Here is a 22,253-nt window from a genome sequence, read left to right as displayed (position 1 = left end):
GTTTCTCATGATGTACTCTGCATATAAGTTAAAAAAGCAGGGTGACAATATACAGCCTTGACGTACTCCTTTTCCTATTTGGAACCAGTCTGTTGTTCCTTGTCCAGTTCTAACTGTTGCTTCCTGACCTGCATATAGGTTTCTCAAGAGGCAGGTCAAGTGCTCTGGTATTCCCATCTGTTTCAGAATTTTCCACAGTTTATTGTGATCCACACAGTCAAAGGCTTTGGCATAGTCAATAAAGCAGAAATAGATGTTTTTCTGGAACTCTCTTGCTTTTTCCATGATCCAGCGGATGTTGGCAATTTGATCTCTGGTTCCTCTGCCTTTTCTAAAACCAGCTTGAACATCAGGAAGTTCACGGTTCACATATTGCTGAAGCCTGGCTTGGAGAATTTTGAGCATTACTTTACTAGCGTGTGAGATGAGTGCAATTGTGCGGTAGTTTGAGCATTTTTGGCATTGCCTTTCTTTGGGATTGGAATGAAAACTGACCTTTTCCAGTCCTGTGGCCTCTGCTGAGTTTTCCAAATTTGCTGGCATATTGAGTGCAGCACTTTCACAGCATCATCTTTCAGGATTTGAAAGAGCTCAACTGGAATTCCATCACCTCCACTAGCTTTGTTCCTAGTGATGCTTTCTAAGGCCCACTTGACTTCACATTCCAGGATGTCTGGCTCTAGGTGAGTGTGAGTGATCACACCATCGTGATTATCTGGGTCGTGAAGATCTTTTTTGTACAGTTCTTCTGTGTATTCTTGCCACCTCTTCTTAATATCTTCTGCTTCTGTTAGGTCCATACTATTTCTGTCCTTTATCAAGCCCATCTTTGCATGAAATGTTCCCTTGGTATCTCTAATTTTCTGGAAGAGATCTCTAGTCTTTCCCATTCTGTTGTTTTCCTCTATTTCTTTGCATTGATCGCTGAGGAAGGCTTTCTCATCTCTTCTTGCTATTCTCTGGAACTCTGCATTCAGATGCTTAAGTCTTCCTTTGCTCCTTTGCCTTTCACTTCTCTTCTTTTCACAGCTATTTGTAAGGCCTCCCCAGACAGCCATTTTGCTTTTTTGCATTTCTTTTCCATGGGGATGGTCTTGATCCCTGTCTCCTCTACAATGTCATGAACCTCATTCCATAGTTCATCAGGCACTCTATCAGATCTAGGCCCTTAAATTTATTTCTCAGTTCCACTGTATAATCATAAGGGATTTGATTTAGGTCATACCTGTATGGTCTAGTGGTTTTCCCTACTTTCTTCAATTTAAGTCTGAATTTGGCAATTAGGAGTTCATGATCTGAGCCACATCAGCTCCCAGTCTTGTTTTTGCTGACTGTATAGAGCTTCTCCATCTTTGACTGCAAAGAATATAATCAATCTGATTTCGGTGTTGACCATCTGGTGATGTCCATGTGTAGAGTCTTCTCTTGTGTTGTTGGAAGAGGGTGTTTGGGCACCTCTTATCCATGAGGCTAACTGTAAATGTTCTGTGGCCATTTTTAGTCTCTCAAAATGGGTTGAACAAAATCCCATATGTAAAGTGCCTCCTCTATATGTGGCCCAAAGCAAATTATTTCAAAACATTAATTATTGTTGTTTTCATTATTGTTAGCCTTTTTTTCCTGAATAAAAAATACTTTTTATGGATAAGGGGGTAGGTGAGTTAATATTCAGAGGAACTGAATTTGATTAAAAAATATAGACCTAAGAAAATCGAACAGTCCATATAGAATTCTTTGAACTAGTATTAAATGCCTAAAAATACATGTTGCATAAAAATTTGAGGTGTTTCATAAAAAAGATTTGGTTGAAACATCATTAATTTGACTGACAGAGTAAGGAAACAACAAAAGAAATATTTAAATGGTATAAATTTAAAGGTGTCTTACAACCTTCTGAAGACTTAGTGTTACCTTTCTCTCTTGTAGTTTATCTGATTTTTCATCTTTCTTTTGGTATTCCCTTATTTTGATCTTTTAGGAATCAGAGACTTAAGTCAAGGCACAATGTCCTTCAACAGAGACATGGATCCGAGTAAAGAGGGTGAAGAAGATGAATCTCTGACATGCTCGGTATGTACTTAAGAGTACAGGATACTTGACATTCAAGAATTGTTCAAATTCCAACTCCTGTTTACCCAGCGATGGGCCATTGAGAACACAAAAATCTCACTCCAGTGACTTACCCTTTATTGTCACAGCAAAATGAGGCACTTGCCTGCAGGAGTGCTCAGATGTCTTCATGGTGATGGCAATGCCTGTGAAAGAGCCCTATGCCAACTTTAGCCTCCTTCCCATCTGCTGCTCTTGCAAGAGAGTTGACCAGGACTGAAGGGAAACTCGGCTGCCCAAAAGCAGGCTCTCACTTCAGCCTTGCTGGCCTTCCAATCAAAGGCCTCAGAGCCTGTTAGGAATAACAGAATTAGTAGGCAGGATACTCTAGGAACTTTATTTTTTTTTTCAATACAGGATTTTAGATAGAGAAGGGTACTCTGAGAGAAGACTTCTGTCTTCTGCCAACAACCATTGTCAGCCACTCCACAAACCCATGTGCTTTGGTAAAATATTCCAGTGAATAAGGACAATTACAGCTTCCTTTGCATGGCATTCCTGAACATTCAAGGCCTTTGGACACCAGGGTGAGGTTTTGATATTTAGATTAGCTCGGCTCCCTTTCTTCCTTCAAAGAAATATGTTCTTGAGTTGCTCAGTCATGTCTGACTCTTTTGCAAACCCATGAAATGTAGCCCACCAAGCTCCTCTGTCCACGGGATTTCTCAGGCAAGAAAACTGAGTGGGTTGCCATTTCCCCCTCCAGGGGATCTTCCGAACCCAGGGAATCAAATCCCGTCTTCTTCATTATAGGCGGATTCTTTACTGTAGAGCCAGCAGGAAAGCGAGAAGGAAATATAGCTTTACTCAAAACAGAGGTCACCAACCCTCACAGCAGTCTCTCTCCCTAATCACTCATAGAATTTTACAGTTGAAAAGATCTTAAAGACATTAGAATCCAAGTCTAATGGGCTCGTTTTAGTTCACAGGATTAACAATGTGTCAAAATGTTGCAGGAAGGGGGACCCCTTCCAAGGCCCGAAACTGGGCTCTTGTCTAACACTTGGAAATAAATTGTCCAAAGGGACACATGCTGACAAAGCAAGAGATTTTATTGGGAAGGAGCACCCGGGTGGAGAGCAGTAGGGTAAGGGAACCCGGAAGAACTGCTCTGCCACGTGGCTCGCAGTCTCGGGTTTTGTGGTGATAGGATTAGTTTCTGGGTTCTCTTTGGCCAATCATTCTAATTCAGAGTCTTTCCTGGTGGCGCACACATCGCCCAGCCAAGATGGATGCTAGCGAGAGGGATTCTGGGAAGTGGATGGGACACGCGGTGTCTCCTTTTGACGTTTCCCGAACTCTTCTAGTTGGTGGTGGCTTATTAGTTCCTTATTCCTTACCAGGATCTCCTGTCATAAAACAACTCATGTGGATGGTTACTAAAGGGCCTGGCCAGGGTGGGCGGTTTCAGTCAGTGTGCTTCCCCTAACAAAAACAATACCCTTTTGGGACTCAATCTACGATTCGACCTTCTGTCAACCTTCTGAATTCGACAAATTCGACCCACAATTGATTTTGTTTAGTCAGGCAAAGTTATCTTTCAAAGATAGATGTTTCTGTTTGTAGGATCGTTGTCCTATTTGTTCTAGGATTTTTGAGCCTATCAGACAATGACATTTTGATCAATCTCCTGATTCCCCACTTCTTTTTTCCTACAGCTGCCAGAATTATATGCGTTTGCTGAGAATTTTAATAAGGAGAACAAGAAATTGAATCTCCTGAAAATGCACTGTATTTCACCTGGTGAAGCACAGAGAATGCTCAGTCAAAAGCATTTCCTGAATGGAACCGGGGGGACTGATGGGAGAGCAGATGATTCCTTACCTGTTTTCACGTGCAAGGTGGTGAGAAGAGAAGAGCGGCCGGAGTCCATGACTGAGCTCCTGCACCGCAGCTTGCTTACCAGGTCCCTCTCCCCCGTGGAGAGACTCTCTAAATCCCAGCAGAGAATCTCTGAGTATGGGATCCCCCCTCCCGTGCACACTTTTCCTTATGAGATTCTCATCGATCACTCCAAATCCGTGTCAATGGTCACCATACGGAAGAAGATTCAGAGCACCAAAATTCTGTGCAGGCTGGGCATTCCCTGTGTCTCGCCAGAGAAGTTTATCTTTGAAGATAAAGCCCCTAAATACTTCCTCATCGATCCAGGTAATCTAAACAGATGAGGCCATGTGGAAGGAAATGAGTGGACTCTGACTGCAAGTTGTACCCTGGTTCCTAGCGTCCTTGATCCAAGGGAGTCGTGCAGTTTTGAGGTTCAGAGCTGATGCACCCGCTGCCTATACTGATGAGGGAAATAGAGAACAGGGAATCAAACTTTGAGGGCCACGTCTCAGATTCACCCCTGAAAGGGTGTGCTACTGAGGCACAGCATTTAAACATTTATAAAGTGAGCCAGTTAAACTTGGACTCACTATCATTTCCAGGTTGATGAATAAGTCAAGTATTTATGAAGCAATTGTTTTCGTTTCTTAAGTATCTTACCTCAACTGCAATTGGAGGTTTCTAAAAATATTTTTCACAAACGTTTATCCTTGAGTTATTATTGCATCAAGGCTATCAACAGGACACAAACAACAGAAAGAAACTTCATATCTGATTTTTTTTTCTTTCTTCCTTTTTCTTTTTCTTCCTTCCTTCCTTTCCTCCTTATTTTTAATGGAGAGTGTGAGGGACCTCTGAGTGAATGAACTCTAAGCAAGCCATATCTGAGTTTTGAATAGGGATACACCCATATAAAGCCAAAGGCCACACAGAGAAAGTTTAAAATGTTACAAAACATACAATGGTTAGTTTTAGCAAGGATAGGGTGTCTTCTTAAGATTTCCATTTTCATTATGTAAGCAAGGAAAATTATATCTTGTTATTCTCTGTAGCTATAAAAATATGTTAAATCAACGATAAAATATTTGAGACCTTCTGAAGTAAGTTCTTGACTCAAAACCAGCAAATATTTTGGCACCTCCATTGTTATATTAAAAGTAGTATCTGAAGGAACGCATTTAAAGAAATGTATTGATTACTCTGATCATGTTTGGTCCAAGATGCTGGAAGAATCTTCACTGTAATTCCCTGCATTGAAGTCTTGACAGAGCCTAATTCGGGTCTCAAATTCCTTTGCAGAGTCACATCTAGTATGCTATGGAGCCCAGGCAGAGTGGAAACTAGGAAACTGTAGGAATGGCCTAGATAGTTCACAAAAGTACATAGGTGAAGTATGCCCAGAGACTAAAAAGCATAGAAAGTATTGAGAATCAATAAGAATTTGCAAAATGCCTACTAAAGAAGTCCTAAAGGCTTTGAATGTTTGATAGGTCTGAAACATTTGCAGCTTTGCCACCCATAGGGGCCTAATTGTCCTTTCCTCTGAGTTCTCTCATGTGCCCTTTCAGACTCTATATTAAAATCTCTCTTCTGCCTCCATGAATTCATTTCCTGAGATCATGGAGGCAGAATCTCTGAGACATGGCCTGTCTATCCAAGGAGTATGCATGAAGCCAAGTATGCATCCGTATGAGGAACATCCAGTAATTAGGTTTAATTGTAACAATTCATCTTTTACTGTTCTATATTGCTTGTTATTGCTATTATTGTATCAGTCAGCCAGTCCCTAAATCTTCCTCAGTCCAGGAGAACTTGAGGACTCCTGATATACCAAAGAATATTATAGAACACATCCTTACTAGCTCCAAGAACTGGGGGAGGAAAAGGGTGTGGGTGCTGACATTTTCTTCTTCTCTTATCACATGAGCTTCTCTTGCTCTGGATAAATCCTACAGGACTATGTAGATTAGACATGTGTTTTATGAAAAATAACAGAAAAAATCAAATGAGTTTTTTTTTTTTTTTTTTTTAATTTTTCCATCTGGAGGCAGACAAGAGCAAGAGCAAAGCTTTTTGGTGTTGTCAAGAACCCATGCTCCCCATCTTTTTGTGTGTGGTTTTTGTCTTCATGGCTAAAATTATATGTACCTCCAGGTGCTATGGATACATTTCAGGGAGGAAGGGGGGCTAAGAGAAAGAGCCATACTGGCTACTTCTGTCCTCTTTTAATAGGAAAGCAATGCTTCCTCAGAACACCCCTTCTCAGGTGACCTCTCCACACATATTCTTGGCCAGAATTGTGTCCCATAGCCACCCATTACTGCAAGGAATGCTGGTCAATAGAGATCCTAGCTTCGAACTTTCTGAGGAGAGGAAGGCTGAAAAGGATTATACTCGGTATAGAGTGAACCAACCCGTGGTGTCCACCACAGATCACAACATAAAGCTCTTCACTAATCAATATCATGCATTCTATTACCTCACCTCTTGAGTCCCTTGGACTGCAAGGAGATCCAAACAGTCCATTCTAAAGGAGATCAGTCCTGGGTGTTCATTGGAAGGAATGATGTTGAAGCTGAAACTCCAATATTTTGGCCACCTGATGCAAAGAGCTGACTTACTTGAAAAGACCCTGATGCTAAGAAAGATTGAGGGCTGGAGGAGAAGGGAATGACAGAGGATGAGATGGTTGGATGGCATCATCGACTCAATGGACATGAGTTTGGGTAAACTCTGGGAGTTGGTGATGGACAGGGAGGCCCGGCATGCTGTGGTTCATGAGGTCGCAAAGAGTCGGACACGACTGAGCAAATGAACTGAACTGAATGACCTCACCAAATATCCCTGCCCTTCCTGCTATTCCAGGCCTGCTGAGATCCTGTCAAATTCCCTCAACCTTGGCAACTGGGCCCTAGGACAGGCCGTTGAACACTATGGCCAGATCTGAATCAAAGCACAGTCCCTGGCCCCTGTCTGCTACTTTAGGCATGTGTAGAATATTTATACAGACTTCCTATCTCGCAGACCTGGGGAAACTCAAACCCTTCCCAGGGGTGGGGGCCTGACTGGGGCAGGGGCGGTATCTCGGCCACAGGTGACCTGCTCAAATATCACCACACAGGGAGGATGCTAGAGTCACCCACGAGAGACAGACCAGCCCACCTGCTTGTTTGCTTGACCCATTTTCTCCTGTTCTCCTGATATTCTTTACACTCCTATTTGCTCTTTGGCCTCAGGTTTTCCACCCAAGCCCCTGCCTAAGATCTTGCTTTTTATTGTTCTTTTTGTTTTTAGCCATGAAAAGAAGGGAAGGGAAAGGGCAATGGCTGCTGAGGAGGGGACTGCGTAGTATATGTTGGCTTGAGTTTTTCATGGTTCATTACCTCCATGAAGAGGTTGAAACTACTAATGATGCCCTAAGCTGGCAGGTCCTGAAAGTGAAGGGAAAACAACCAGATTCTAGCTAAAGCACTGCCCTGTTATACTCAGGGCTTACACTAGTGTCTTGGGAGAAATGACACTAACAAATATACTGTGATCAGTCTTTCCACTCATCTTAACCACACATTAGGATCCTTTTCTATGTCCTATAGACCTCTGTACTCTCTCGATTCTCACCAGAGGAGACACCTCTACCTGTGATGGCCCTGCAAAGTCCACTCCAGGCCTAGCCAGGCCCAGCCAGGCCCACTCTATTTCCCATGTGGAAGACGGCTTTAGATGAGATGAACAATATAGGTTCCTCCTTAGTTTACAAAACTTCAGAAACAGATTTCTTCAGAAAGTTCAGAAACACAAGGGAAAAGGGGACTTGAATTCATCAAAGGTTCATTCTGTTCATGAAGCATCTCTAAGTAACTGAAGGTTAAATAAGGCCATTGTGTGATTCTTTGAAAATATGATTCTTTTCAGCAAAACAATTCATGGATCTAAGGGATCTGGAATGGAAGTTTTACAAGGGGCTTGTGAAGTGGAAGCGCTGCATTTCGGATGAGTTTTCAGACATTAAGAATGACAGCGAGAAGAGATTTGTGGGGAGCCAGCAGTTGCCGCATCCTCTTTCCCCACCTCTAGTTCATAAGTCTCTGGTCATTTATCCTAAAGTTGATTACCCAAAAACGTTATCACCTTCTTAAATGAAATATATAGTTCATTAAAACATCTTAGATACAGATCTTCCTTTTGAGAGCAGTGAATTTATACATGAAAAGCAAAGAAGCAGTGGCCCCATGGAAAATAGGAACCGAGTCTATAAAATATGCACATAAGGTTCAATATTAAACCATTATTATGGAGTAAAAGATCTAAATTGGTCTGCTAATATAATGCCTGGTTTGGACTGCTGAAACCCATCTGGACCAGGGCTGAGGTAATTTAAATCGTATGAAAAGAAGAGTGCATATGAAGGTGATCAGATCAGATCAGATCAGTCGCTCAGTCGTGTTCGACTCTTTGCGACCCCATGAATCGCAGCACGCCAGGCCTCCCTGTCCATCACCAACTCCCGGAGTTCACTGAGACTCACGTCCATCGAGTCAGTGATGCCATCCAGCCATCTCATCCTCTGTCGTCCCCTTCTCCTCCTGCCCCCAATCCCTCCCAGCATCAGGGTCTTTTCCAATGGGTCAACTCTTCGCATGAGGTGGTCAAAGTACTGGAGTTTCAGCTTTAGCATCAGTCCTTCCAAAGAAATCCCAGGGCTGATCTCCTTCAGAATGTGAACTCCTAAGCAAAAATAACTCTTAAAATATTTTAGGCATATGAAGAAGTCCATTATCATAAAAATAGTAAATTCAGCAAATGGAAGAATTGAAAACTGAAGTTATAGAGATCATTCTGAGAACTTAAAAAATAACACGCTAACTGCCTGAAAACATGAGGGAGGACCTAGCATTTATGAAGCAAGAAGAAAATTGGAAAAAGAACAAATTGGAAATCTTGGGAAAAAATATTTTCTTTGAAAATAAAATAATAATAATGATAACTCTCCATAAATTATCTCAGTGGCATACTAGATAATTTGGAGAGGATTAATGAGTTGAAAGACAGCACTAGAGAGAAGCTTCATAGCACAGTAAGATAAAGGAGATGACTATGAAGGAAGTTAAAAGTAATAGAGCGTAGAATTAGAAGTTCAGAAATATATCCAATGTAAGTTGCAGAAGAATATAGGGAGACTGGAAAAGAAATGATGCTTGAAAATAAATGACATAATTTTCCAGAAATGAAGACACATGTGAAATCTTGAATTGAAAAATCTCACTGAATGATTAGCAAGAAAATAAAAATCTATACTAGAAACACTGTAGCAAAATTAGAGCGTTAAGCAAGAAAGAAAAATATTATCTGCAAAAGAGAGAAGATGGATAACATACAAAGAAATGACAAATCAATGGTGGAACTTTCATTAATAGAAGATGTCAGAAGGTGATGGTGTCATATACTCAGAATCCTGAGGAAAAACAGTAAAGCTGGGATTATCTAACCAGCTAAACTCTTTTTAAAAGGTAGGGATAAAAATAACTACATTTTAAAACATATGAGAGCTAAAATCACTTACTATCCACAATCTCTTACTGAAAAACTACTAGTAGAATATGTACTTTAGCAAGAACTCAGAGGGAGTATAAGAAATAATAGTGAGCCATTAAATTTTTAATAATATTTATATATGAGTATATGGATATTAAAATATACCTTTAGATTCTATTTCCTATTATATTACTTAGAAAATTTACCTGTATGTAGGTGAAATTCGTCTGTATTGTTAGGTCGCTAAGTCCAAATCTTTTTTTGTGACGCCATGGACTGTAAGACCACCAGGCTCTTCCATCCATGGGATTTCCCCAGGCAAGAATACTGGATTGGATTGCCATTTCCTTCTCCAGGGGATCTTCCTGACCCACGGGTTGAACCTGCACCTCCTGCATTGGCAGGCAGATTCTTTACCGCTGAGTCATCAGGGAAGCCAAAATTATTCTATAGTTTTCATTTTTACACTATTTAAAAAAAATTTGTTGGAGTTTAGTTGATTTACAATGTTGTGTTAGTCTCAGGTGTATAGCAAAGTGAATCAGTTTATACATATACATATATTCACTCTTTTTTAAGATTCTTTTCTCATGTAGACCATTACAGAGTACTGAGTAGAGTTCCCTGTGCTATACAGTAGGTTATTAGTTAACCTATTTTATATATAGCAGTGCATTTTTTGCACTATTTTTTAAAATCATATTTTAGTTCAAAATAGAGGGGATCTTCATCAGGAGTACTGTCTAGTTTCTAGGCTACTCATAATATTTTGTTTTTTTCTTTGTGACTAAGTTCAGTGTGCAAAAATTCCTCAAGCTCTACACTTAAAACTATTAACTTTCCTTCATGCATGTGACAGTTCTGTTGCGGGAAGGGGGACCCCTTCCAGGGCCCGAAACTGGGCTCTTGTCTAACACTTGGGAATGAATTGTCCGAGGAGACACACATGCTGACAAAGCAAGAGATTTTATTGGAGAAGGGCACCCGGTGGAGATCAGCGGGTAAGGGAACCCAGGAGAACTGCTCTGCCGCGTGGCTCCCAGTCTCGGGTTTTATGGTGACGGGATTAGTTTCTGGGTTGTCTTTAGCCAGTCATTCTGACTCAGAGTCCTTCCTGGTAGTGCACGCCTTGTTCAGCCAAGATGGACGCCAGAGAGAAGGATTGTGGGGGGTGGTTGGACATGTGGTGTCTCCTTTTGACCTTTCCCAAACTCTGCCGGTTGGTGAAGGCTTATTAGTTCCGTGTTTCTTACCAGAACCTCCTGTCGTAAAACAAATCATGCAAATAGTTACCATGGTGCCTGGCCAGGGTGGGCGGTTTCAGTCAGTGTGCTTCCCCTAACAGTTCCAAACACATTTTTAAAGTTACGCTACCTTTACAATTTGAATTAGGGAATTTTCATCCTTTTTTTGAGGTCATGCTGCTGCTGCTACTGCTGCTAAGTCGCGTCAGTTGTGTCCGACTCTGTGCGACCCCATAGATGGCAGCCCACCAGGCTTCCCTGTCCCTGGGATTCTCCAGGCAAGAGTACTGGAGTGGGTTGCCATTCCCTCCTCCAATGCATGAAAGTGAAGTTGCTCAGTCGTGTCCAACTCGTAGCAACCCCATGGACTGTAGCCTACCAGGCTTCTCTGTCCATGGGATTTTCCAGGCAAGAGTACTGGAGTTTGAGGTCATGCTGCTGCTAAGTCACTTCAGTCGTGTATGACTCTGTGTGATCCCATAGACGGAAGCCCACCAGGCTCCCCCATCCCTGGGATTCTCCAGAAGACTGGAGTGGGCCGCCATTTCCTTCTCCAATGCGTGAAAGGGAAAAGTGAAAGTGAAATCACTCAGTCGTGTCCGACTCTTAGCGACCCCATGGACTGCAGCCTACCAGGCTCCGCCATCCATGGGATTTTCCAGGCAAGAGTACTGGAGTGGGGTGCCATTGCCTTCTCCATTGAGGTCATAGATACCTAAATAATAATAGAAACTTATTCTTTAAAATCTAACTAGAGCTCAGCTATAAAACCATCTAGTCCTGACATCTTTTCTTCCCATATTGAAAAGTATTTTCAATACTTCCCATTATGAAAGTATTTAAACATTCATAAAAATAAATAAAATTATATAATGAACCTGTATACACCCATTATTAGATTATGAGTTTTAATATTCATCAAGATCTTATCACACTTGTCTCATCTATTCCTTTTGTTGTTGTGTTTACTGTGTCTACTGAACTATTTTGAAGCAAACCTTAGGCCTCGTCTATTATCCTTGTATGTTTTCTCTTGCAACTCAGAAAAAATGTAGACATTTTCTCTCACAGTCACAATGCCATTCAGTTCAGTTCAGTTCAGTCACTCAGTCTTGTCCAACTCTTTGCGACCCCACGAATCACAGCTCACCAGGCCTCCCTGTCCATCACCAACTCCCGGAGTTCACTGAAACTCACATCCATCTAGTCGGTGATGCCATCCAGCCATCTCATCCTCTGTCGTCCCCTTTTCTTCCTGCCCCCAATCCCTCCCAGCATCAGAGTCTTTTCCAATGAGTCAACTCTTCACATGAAGTGGCCAAAGTACTGGAGTTTCAGCTTTAGCATCATTCCTTCCAAAGAACACCCAGGACTGATCTCCTTTAGAATGGACTGGTTGGATCTCCTTGCAGTCCAAGGGACTCTCAAGGGTCTGCTCCAACACCACAGTTCAAAAGCATCAATTCTTCAGCACTCAGCTTTCTTCACAGTCCAACTCTCACATCCATACATGACCACAGGAAAAACCATTGCCTTGACTAGACTGACCTTTGTTGGCAAAGTAATGTCTCTGCTTTTCAATATGCCATCTAGGTTGGTCATAACCTTCCTTCCAAGGAGTAAGCGTCTTTTAATTTCATGGCTGCAGTCACCATCTGCAGTGATTTTGGAGCCCAGAAAAATAAAGTCTGACACTGTTTCCACTGTTTCCCCATCTAATTCCCATGAAATGATGGGACCAGATGCCACGATCTTAGTTTTCTGAATGTTGAGTTTGAAGCCAACTTTTCCCACTCTCCTCTTTCACTTTCATCAAGAGGCTTTTTAGTTCCTCTTCACTTTCTGCCATAAGAGTGGTGTCATCTGCATATCTGAGGTTATTGAGATTTCTCCCGGCAATCTTGATTCCAGCTTGTGCTTCTTCCAGCCCAGCATTTCTCATGATGTACTCTGCATATAAGTTAAATAAGCAGAGTGAAAATATACAGCCTCGATGTACTCTTTTTCCTATTTGGATCCAGTCTGTTGTTCCATGTCCAGTTCTAACTGTTGCTTCCTGACCTGCATACAGATTTCTCAAGAGGCAGATCAGGTGGTCTGGTATCCCCATCTCTTGAAAAATTTTCCACAGTTTACTGTGATCCACACACTCAAAGGCTTTGGCATGGTCAATAAAGCAGAAATAGATGTTTTTCTGGAACTCTCTTGCTTTTTCAATGATCCAGCAGATGTTGGCAATTTGATCTCTGGTTCCTCTGCCTTTTCTAAAACCAGCTTGAACATCTGGAAGTTCACGGTTCACATACTGATGAAGCCTAGCTTGGAGAATTTTGAGCATTACTTTACTAGCGTGTGAGATGAGTGCAATTGTGTGGTAATTTGAGCATTTTTTGGCATTGCCTTTCTTTGGGATTGGAATGAAAACTGAACTTTTCCAGTTGTGGCTACTGCTTAGTTTTCCAAATTTGCTGACATAGTGAGTACAGCACTTTCACAGCATCATCCTTCAGGATTTGAAATAGCTCAACTGGAATTCTATCACCTCCACTAGCTTTGTTCGTAGTGATGCTTTCTAAGGCCCACTTGACTTCACATTCCAGGATGTCTGGCTCTAGGTGAGTGTGAGTGATCACACCATCGTGATTATCTGAGTCATGAAGATCTTTTTTGTACAGTTCTTCTGTGCATTCTTGCCACCTCTTCTTAATATCTTCTGCTTCTGTTAGGTCTATACCATTTCTGTCCTTTATTGTGCCCATCTTTGCATGAAATGTTCCCTTGGTATCTCTAATTTTCTTGAAGAGATTTTTAGTCTTTCCCATTCTGTTGTTTCCTCTATTTCTTTGCATTGATCGCTGAGGAAGGCTTTCTTATCTCTCCTTGCTATTCTTTGGAACACTGCATTCAGATGCTTAGATCTTTCCTTTGCTCCTTTGCTTTTCGCTTCTCTTCTTTTCACAGCTATTTGTAAGGCCTCCACAGACAGCCATTTTGCTATTATGCATTTCTTTTCCATGGGGATGGTCTTGATCCCTGCCTCCTGTACAATGCCACAAACCTCCATCCATAGTTCATCAGCCACTCTGTCTATCAGATCTAGACCCTTAAATCTATTTCTCACTTCCACTGTATAATCATAAGGGATTTGACTTAGGTCATACCTGAATGGTCTAGTGGTTTTCCCTACTTTCTTCAATTTAAGTCTGAATTTGGCAATTAGGAGTTCATGATCTGAGCCACAGTCAGCTCCCAGTCTTGTTTTTGCTGACTGTATAAAGCTTCTCCATCTTTGGCTGCAAAGAACATAATCAATCTGATTTCAGTGTTGACCATCTGGTGATGTCCATGTGTAGTGTCGTTTCTTGTGTTGTTGGAAGAGGGTGTTTGTTTTGACCACTGCATTCTATTGGCAGAACTCTGTTAGATTTTGCCCTGCTTCATTCCGTACTCCAAGGCCAATTTGCCTGTTACTCCAGGTGTTTCTTGACTTCCTACTTTTGCATTCCAATCCCCTATAATGAAAAAGACATCTTTTTTGGGTGTTAGTTCTAAAAGGTCTTTTAGGTCTTCATAGAACTGATCAACTTCAGCTTCTTCAGCATTAGTGGTTGGGGCATAGACTTGGATCACTGTGATAATGAATGGTTTGTCTTGGAAATGAACAGAGATTATTCTGTCGTTTTTGAGATTGCATCCAAGTACTGCATTTTGGACTCTTTTGTTTACCATGATGGCTACTCCATTTCTTCTAAGGGATTCCTGCCCGCAGTAGTAAATATAATGGTCATCTGAGTTAAATTCACCCATTCCAGTCCATTTTAGTTCGCTGATTCCTAGAATGTCGATGTTCATTCTTGCCATCTCCTGTTTGACCACCTCCAATTTGCCTTAATTCATTTACCCAACATTCCAGGTTCCTATGCAATATTGGTCTTTGCAGCATCAGACCTTTCTTCTATCAACAGTCACATCCACACCTGGGTATTGTTTTTGCTTGGCTCCATCCCCTCATTTGTCTTTTTGTGACAGGTTTATTTCGCTTAGCCTTTATCATTCCAAAAAAGTGAACAAAAATTCCTTGATCCTGTCTATGTTCAAAGTCCCCTTATTGTCTCAAAATAAATACTTTCTAGTTGACTTGTTTCAATCAGTATCCAAGCAAGGTTAAATATCGCATTTGGTTTTTACTTCTCTTTACCAGATAAGCCACAAGGGAAGATGGGTTTTTACTTCTTTTAAGGTTCTTTTAATATAGAGAATTTCATTTTTTCCCCATGCAATTGACTTACTGAATAAGTAGATCCATTCTCCTATAGAAGGTGCCTCAATTTAGATTTTTATCCTCATGATATTCACTTTTTCTTCTGTCATCCATATTTCTTGTAAATTGAATGTTTGCTAAAGGCTTGATTAGATTTAGACTCTTTTTGCAAAGGACAGTTCATGAGATGATGCTATGTACTTCAGACTGCTTCACAACAGAAGGCAAACAATAGCTGGTTGTCCCCTTTATAATAGATTGAGGAGTAAATTCAGGTGGTGGTGCCTCTGATGATGAAGTTCTCCATCAGGCCTTTCGTCCAGTGGTTTCCATCCACTGATGATGATGGCATCCTCTCTGAGGCTCCCAGTGATCCCCACTTTGGTATTCACGTCCTTGTGTAAATTTACACCCTCTCCCTGAGTGTAGGCTGGACTTATGACTGTTTCTATTAACAGAACCAGCAGAGGTGATATGTCACTTTGACATTGTTTAAGAAAACTGTGCACATTATCTTGAATTCTCTCTCTTGCTCTCACTCACTTGGTAGCTCCTGGGGAAACCAGCTGTTATATTCTGAGATGCTTTATGAAGAGGTCCCTGTGGCAAATAACTGACATCTCTGGACAACTGCCAGCAGGGACCTGAGCTGTGCCAACAGCCGCAAGAGTGAGCTTGGGAGCACATCCTCAGCTTACCAAGGGTTGAGATTACTGCAGTCCCAGCTGAATCCTTGACTGCATCCTCGTGGGAGAGCCTGAGTCAGGGGCATCCAGTTAAACCACACTCAGATTCCAGACCCATGGAAACTGTGACATAAAAAATGGTTGTATTAAGTTGCTACATTTGGGGGGTAATGTGTTACACAACAAGAGATAACTAATACAAAAATCTTTGACTAGATTATTTCCTTACAATTTACTCATTTGGTGATTTTCTAATTCTATCATTTATTCTAAATTTATTAATTGGGAATAATTTTTAAGAAAAACTTTCTCCCCATCAATTAGGGCTATTTAGTTACACTGAAAAATTGCACAAGAGAGATGATTCATTGCTTAAGATTTCCCCTTTAGTTGCCAATATTCATATTAAAGAGATGATGTTCTAGCTACCTCCTAAATTGACCAAAGAAACGTTTCTCTCTCTCTTTTTCTTTTTTTGGCCACAATGCGTGGCTTGTGGGATCTTAGTTCCCCAACCAGGAGTCGAACCTGTGTCTTTGGTAGTTAAGGTGCAGAGTCCCAATCACTGACCACAAGAGAATTCCCCATCTCTTTTTCTCTTTTTAAATAGTAATGTAGACTTATCAATTAGCTGGATTGCTTTTTTATTTTCTTAATGATACCTTTTGATAAATGATTTCCTAATTCTAATATACTCAGTTGATTAATCTTTTCCTCTGCAGCTAATCCTGTTGAAGAATTCTTTGCTTGTACAAAGATCATGCAGCTATGTTATCTTGTCAAAGCTTTATATTTTTATCTTTCATATTTAAGTCTGCAATCCTCTAGGATTGCTATTTACATTTGATAAGATGTCCTAAAAAGTTGTACAGCAGCTGAAAGGTATGCTTAGAGGGAAAATTACAGACCTAAATGCACATATTAGAAAAGAGGAAAAGCTGAAAATAAACTATTTAACTTTAAGCATAAGTTAGAAAAAAAAATGATAGTTTCTAATTTCCAATATGATATCTTTGAATTATTTAAGGTTATTCATGTGTATGGCTTTCATTTATTTTTTAAAGTGTATTGCTTTTAAATAACTATTCAGAATTATATTTTTAGCCCTTAAATATATGGATATTTTTCATTATCATTTTGTTATTGATTTCTAGCTTAATTTCACTGTGGTCAGAGAACATGCTTTGTATAATTTGCTTGTTATGAAATATGCTTTATGGGTTAACACAGTTAATTTTGATAAAGTTTCATGTGTACCTGAGTAGAATGTCTATCCTACAATTATTGGGTATAGGTTTTTATTTATATCAATTATGTCAAATGTGTTAATCATGTCATTCAGTAGGTCTAATGATTTTGTTTATCAGTTACTGAGAGGAGGGATACATTTAAGTTTTCTATTTTGATTAAATAGGATTTTGCTTTTATTTTTAGTTCTATTAAATTTTTACTTCATATGTAAGACTCTGCTATTCAGGGCATACAATTTATAAATGTTTTATCTTCTTGATAAACAAAACTTTAATGATAAATAATTCTTGTTATCTTTAATCATAAATGAAATGATAAAATAAATAAATAAAATTGACTTTGTCTGATATTGTGATAGCTATAACAACTTTCTATTACTAAATGTTTCAGAGGTATATCTTTTCCCATCCTTTTACAGTTAACCTTTGTGTAGTCTCATACTTAGATTATGTCTCTTGTAAGCAGCAGGTCACTGGAATTTTTTTATCCAGACTGCCAATTTTTGGCTTTTAATTTGAGGTAGTTATTCAATTCATATCGATTTAAGTGTTGATATACACTGTTTTCCCTTCATAGATCACAGCTTTGTTGTGGTGTAGGGACTTGAGTAACTCAAGCCATGAGCCATGCTATGCAGGGCCACCCAAGCAGATGGGTCATAGTGAAGAGTTTTGACAAAATGTGGTCCACTGGAGGAGAAAATGCAATCCACTCCAGTATTCTTGCCACGAGAACCCCATGAACGATAGGACAGAGGAGCCTGGCATGCTGCAGTCCACGGTGCCACAAAGAGTCGGACACGACTTAGCGACGGAACAACAACAACATACACAGTTTTAACATCTTACTATATGCCCTCTGCTTTTCCCACCCAAACTATATGACTTTTTCTTGACTTTCTTGTCTACTTTTGGGTTGGTTAAATATTTTTTATTACTCATTTCTCTTCCTCTATTTCCTTTTATGATATAGTATCTTCCTATTCTTTCAGTGGATATCCTAGATATGACAGCAAACATCTTTAACTTAGAACTAATAAACGTTACTTCTTTCATGTCTCACACGTGTTATTACTTTGACTGCAAGGAGATCCAACCAGTCCATTCTGAAGGAGATCAGCCCTGGGTGTTCTTTGGAAGGAATGATGCTAAAGCTGAAACTCCAGTACTTTGGCCACCTCATGCGAAGAGTTGACTCATTGGAAAAGACTCTGATGCTGGGAGGGATTGGGGGCAGGAGGAGAAGGAGATGACAGAGGATGAGATGGCTGGATGGCATCACTGACTCGATGGATGTGAGTCTGGGTGAACTCCAGGAGCTGGTGATGGACAGGGAGGCCTGGCGTGCTGCGATTCGTGGGGTCGCAAAGAGTCAGACACGACTGAGCGACTGAACTGAACTCCATTTACCTCCATCCCAACTTATGTGTTTTTGTTTTCATGTATTTTAATTCTATAGGCAGATGCCCATTCCATAACATTTTTAAGATTTGGATGAGTACACATGGAAACCCATACACTATGTATCTAGATAGTTTAAAGAATAAATCATGCTAACAAATTGTTGAGCAAAATATATGTTATTTTCCTACATTTATCAGTAATGACAATTTAGAAAGCCAGATGGAATTCATAATTCTGAATTCGAATTCAGGACTCCTCAGAGTTCCCTGCTAGAATATTATGGCACAGAGCAGCTAGCTTCTGGTTCCTGGTCCACAGTTACACTCCTCCTCCTCCCACCCCCACTCCTCTTCCCACTTCTACCTCCAACCCCGGGAGGCCTCACGCATGTGTGTACGGACTATCCAGCTCTGTGAATTCCTGCTACAAACAGCCTCTGAGTATTCACTCCTAGGCCCTCAGGTGTGCACTGGAAATGTGGTCTGTTCTTGGGAGGATGGAGCCAGGGATAATAGGGCCCACACCACAAAGACATGGAAGGAGGATCAGATCCATGTGTGTGGGGAATTTTGAGGTCCCAGGTACCCAAACTGTGCTCTAAGTAGAGAGACATAGGCTCCAGGTGGGCATGTACCCTATGGATTCCTTACCTTAAGGCATGGCAGGAAGAAGGCCAGAGTGCAAGGCCTAGGGAAGGGTGCCTCGGGCCCAAATCTTAGTGACTATACATGCGCGCGCGTGCACACACACACACACACACGTGTATTATTTTACAAAGTTTTATACAGCTAATATGCATTTAGATTTACCTACATATTCACCTTTCATATTGTTTTTCATTTCTTTCTGCATCTCCAGCCTTCTATCTCATTTAATTTTCCTTGTGCCTTGAGGACAATCCTCAATATTTTCTTTAAAGTGGGTATCCTAGCTGTGCATTTTCTTTTTTCTGTTTATTTGTTTGTTTGTTTGTCCAAAAATATCTCTCCTTTCCTTTCACATTTAAAGGATATTTTCCCTGAATGTAGACTTCTAGGTTAGAAGTGATTTTCTTTCTGGTCTTTGAAGATGCCATTCCATCGTTGCCTTTGACTCTGTCTCTTTGGGGTGTTCAACTGTCAGTGTTAACTTTGAAGAGCACATAGGCAATAATTAAGTAGATGAGAAACCCAATTTTTAGAAATAAAAGATTTGAGCAGACCCTTTACCAAAGTTAAAAAAAAAGATAATACATCAGACTTGTAAGATTTCTGTAAAATATGGTTAATACGCAGGTCTGTGGTAAGACGGCTCAGGTTGAAATACTGGTTCTTTGACCCTTGGTGAGCCATGTAAGCTCTCTAGATATTATTATCTTCATTTGTGAAATACAGATAATAATCGTAAAGGCCATTCTGAAGCTTAAATGTTCAGTTCAATGTAAAGTGCTTACAAGAGGGCCTGGCATACAGTCAACACTTAGGAAACATGACCTAGCTATGCCATGAGTGTGTACCTTTGCTCTGTGTTGTGAATAGTGTTAACAGTAGTATTAGTAGTAGTAGTCATATTGAGAAATTTCTTCTTGGTTTTGGCTTCTGTCATATTTGGGAGCAAATTTCAGGATGGCATGTAGCAACTGTGCAAGACCAGCTTGTCTTCTTTTTGGGGTTACCATGATCACTGGATTTATTTTCACCAATATTTCTTCTAGTTCCCTTTTGTTTTTTCTTATGCTGTATTGTTTGATTTAGGATTGTGTTTAGCTACAAGTAAGAGAATGCCAGGGTCCATCTCAGAAGCCCGCTGGCTGCGACGGATCGTGCAAAACCTCGGCCAAGAGGAGCTACCCCACGTCCAAGGAGCTGTGGCTGTGCGGACACAGGAGGGCCGAGAGGAGATACTCCACATTCAAGGTCATGAGGGGTGGCTGTGAGGAGATACCCCTCATCCAAAATAAGGAGCAGCGGCTGTGCTTTGCTGGAGCAGCCATGAAGAGATATGCCACGTCCAAGGTAGAGAAACCCAAGTAAGACCGTAGGTGTTGCGAGAGGGCATCAGAGGCCAGACACACTGAAACCATAACCACAGAAAGCTAGCCATTCTGATCACACGGACCAGAGCCTTGTCTAACTCAATTAAACTAAGCCATGCCGTGTGGGGCCACCCAAGACAGACGGGTCATGGTGGAGATGTCTGACAGAATGTGGTCCACTGGAGAAGGGAATGGCAAACCACTTCAGTAGTCTTGCCTTGAGAACCCCATGAACAGTATGAAAAGACAAAATGATAGGATACTGAAGGAGGAACTCCCTGGGTCAGTAGGTGCCCAATATGCTACTGGAGATCAGTGGAAAATAACTCCAGAAGGAATGAAGGGATAGAGCCAAAGCAAAAAGAATACCCAGTTGTGGATGTGACTGGTGATAGAAGCAAGGTCCGATGCTGTAAAGAGCAATATTGCATTGGAACCTGGAATGTCAAGTCCATGAATCAAGGCAAACTAGAAGTGGTCAAACAGGAGATGGCAAGAGTGAATGTCGACATTCTAGGAGTCAGTGAGCTAAAATGACTGGAATGGGTGAATTTAACTCTGCTGCTGCTGCTGCTGCTGCTGCTAAGTCGATTCAGTCGTGTCTGACTCTGTGCAACCCCATAGACGGCAGCCCACCAGGCTTTCCCGTCCCTGGGATCCTCCAGGCAAGAACACTGGAGTGGGTTGCCATTTCCTTCTCCAATGCATGAAAGTGAAAAGTGAAAGGGAAGTCGCTCAGTCGTGTCTGACTCTAGCGACCCCATAGACTGCAGCCTACCAGGCTCCTCTGTCCACGGGATTTTATAGGCAAAAGTACTGGAGTGGGGTGCCACTGCCTTCTTTGGAATTTAACTCAGATGACCATTATATCTACTACTGTGGGCAGGAATCCCTTAAAAGAAATGAAGTGGCCATGATGGTCAACAAAAGAGTCCGAAATGCAGTACTTGGATGAAATCACAAAAACAACAGAATGATCTCTGTTCATTTCCAAAGCAAACCATTCAATATCACAGTGATCCAAGCCTATGCCCCAACCAGTAACGCTGAAGAAGCTGAAGTTGAATGGTTCTATGAAGACCTACAAGACCTTTTAGAACTAACACCCCCCAAAAGATGTCCTTTTCATTACAGGGGACTGGAATGCAAAAGTAGGAAGTCAAGAAACACCTGGAGTAACAGGCAAATTTGGCCTTGGAGTACAGAATGAAGCAGGGCAAAGGCTAATAGAATTTTGCCAAGAGAACGCACTGGTCATAGCAAATACCTTCTTCCAACAACACAAGAGAAGACTCTACACATGGACATCACCGATTGATTATGTTCTTTGCAGCCAAAGATGGAGAAGCTCTATATAGTCAGCAAAAACACGACCGGGAGCTGACTGTGACTCAGATCATGAACTCCTTCTTATTGCCAAATTTAGACTTAATTGAAGAAAGTGGGGAAAACCACTAGACCATTCAGGTATGACCTAAATCAAATCCCTTATGATATACAGTGGAAGTGAGAAATAGATTTAAGGGTCTAGATCTGATAGACAGAGTGCCTGAGGAACTATGGACGGAGGTTCGTGACATTGCACAGGAGACAGGGATCAAGACCATCCCCATGGAAAAGAAATGCATAAGAGCAAAATGGCAGTCTGAAGAGGCCTTACAAATAGCTGTGAAAAGAAGAGAAGTGAAAAGCAAAGGTGAAAAGGAAAGATCTAAGCATCTGAATGCAGAGTTCCAAAGAATAGCAAGGAGAGATAAGAAAGCCTTCCTCCGCGATCAATGCAAAGAAATAGAGGAAAACAACAGAATGGGAAAGACTAGAGATCTCTTGAACAAAATTAGAGATACCAAGGGAACATTTCATGCAAAGATGGGCTCGATAAAGGAGAGAAATGGTATGGACCTAACAAAAGCAAAAGATATTAAG

The 22,253-nt window shown here is 41.0% G+C and overlaps 1 protein-coding gene across 1 annotated transcript; it reads left to right on the top strand.

Annotated features, from left to right (window-relative positions):
* The first annotated feature begins 1,986 nt into the window (after nucleotides 1-1,986).
* Nucleotides 1,987-8,110, top strand: C8H9orf153 (chromosome 8 C9orf153 homolog). The gene is made up of 3 exons (XM_086416900.1): nucleotides 1,987-2,070; nucleotides 3,768-4,260; nucleotides 7,849-8,110. Exons 1-3 carry the CDS (start codon nucleotides 2,005-2,007, stop codon nucleotides 8,070-8,072), a joined length of 783 nt encoding a protein of 260 aa, XP_086273026.1. The 5' UTR covers nucleotides 1,987-2,004; the 3' UTR covers nucleotides 8,073-8,110.
* The last annotated feature ends 14,143 nt before the right edge of the window (nucleotides 8,111-22,253 follow it).

This window comes from Bos grunniens, chromosome 8 (assembly GCF_055505025.1).
Source record: "Bos grunniens cultivar Pamir isolate PY7600 chromosome 8, Bosgru_T2T1.0, whole genome shotgun sequence".
NCBI lineage: Eukaryota > Metazoa > Chordata > Mammalia > Artiodactyla > Bovidae > Bos > Bos grunniens.
This window is presented reverse-complemented; position numbering and strand designations above follow the sequence as displayed.

Excerpts from the sequence above, each read along its gene's own strand:
- C8H9orf153 (XM_086416900.1), top strand. The coding sequence starts at position 2,005 with ATGTCCTTCAACAGAGACATGGATCCGAGTAAAGAGGGTGAAGAAGAT. Across the intron at positions 2,071-3,767 it reads ATGAATCTCTGACATGCTCG|CTGCCAGAATTATATGCGTT; the intron begins GTATGTACTTAA and ends TTTTTCCTACAG. Across the intron at positions 4,261-7,848 it reads ATACTTCCTCATCGATCCAG|CAAAACAATTCATGGATCTA; the intron begins GTAATCTAAACA and ends GATTCTTTTCAG.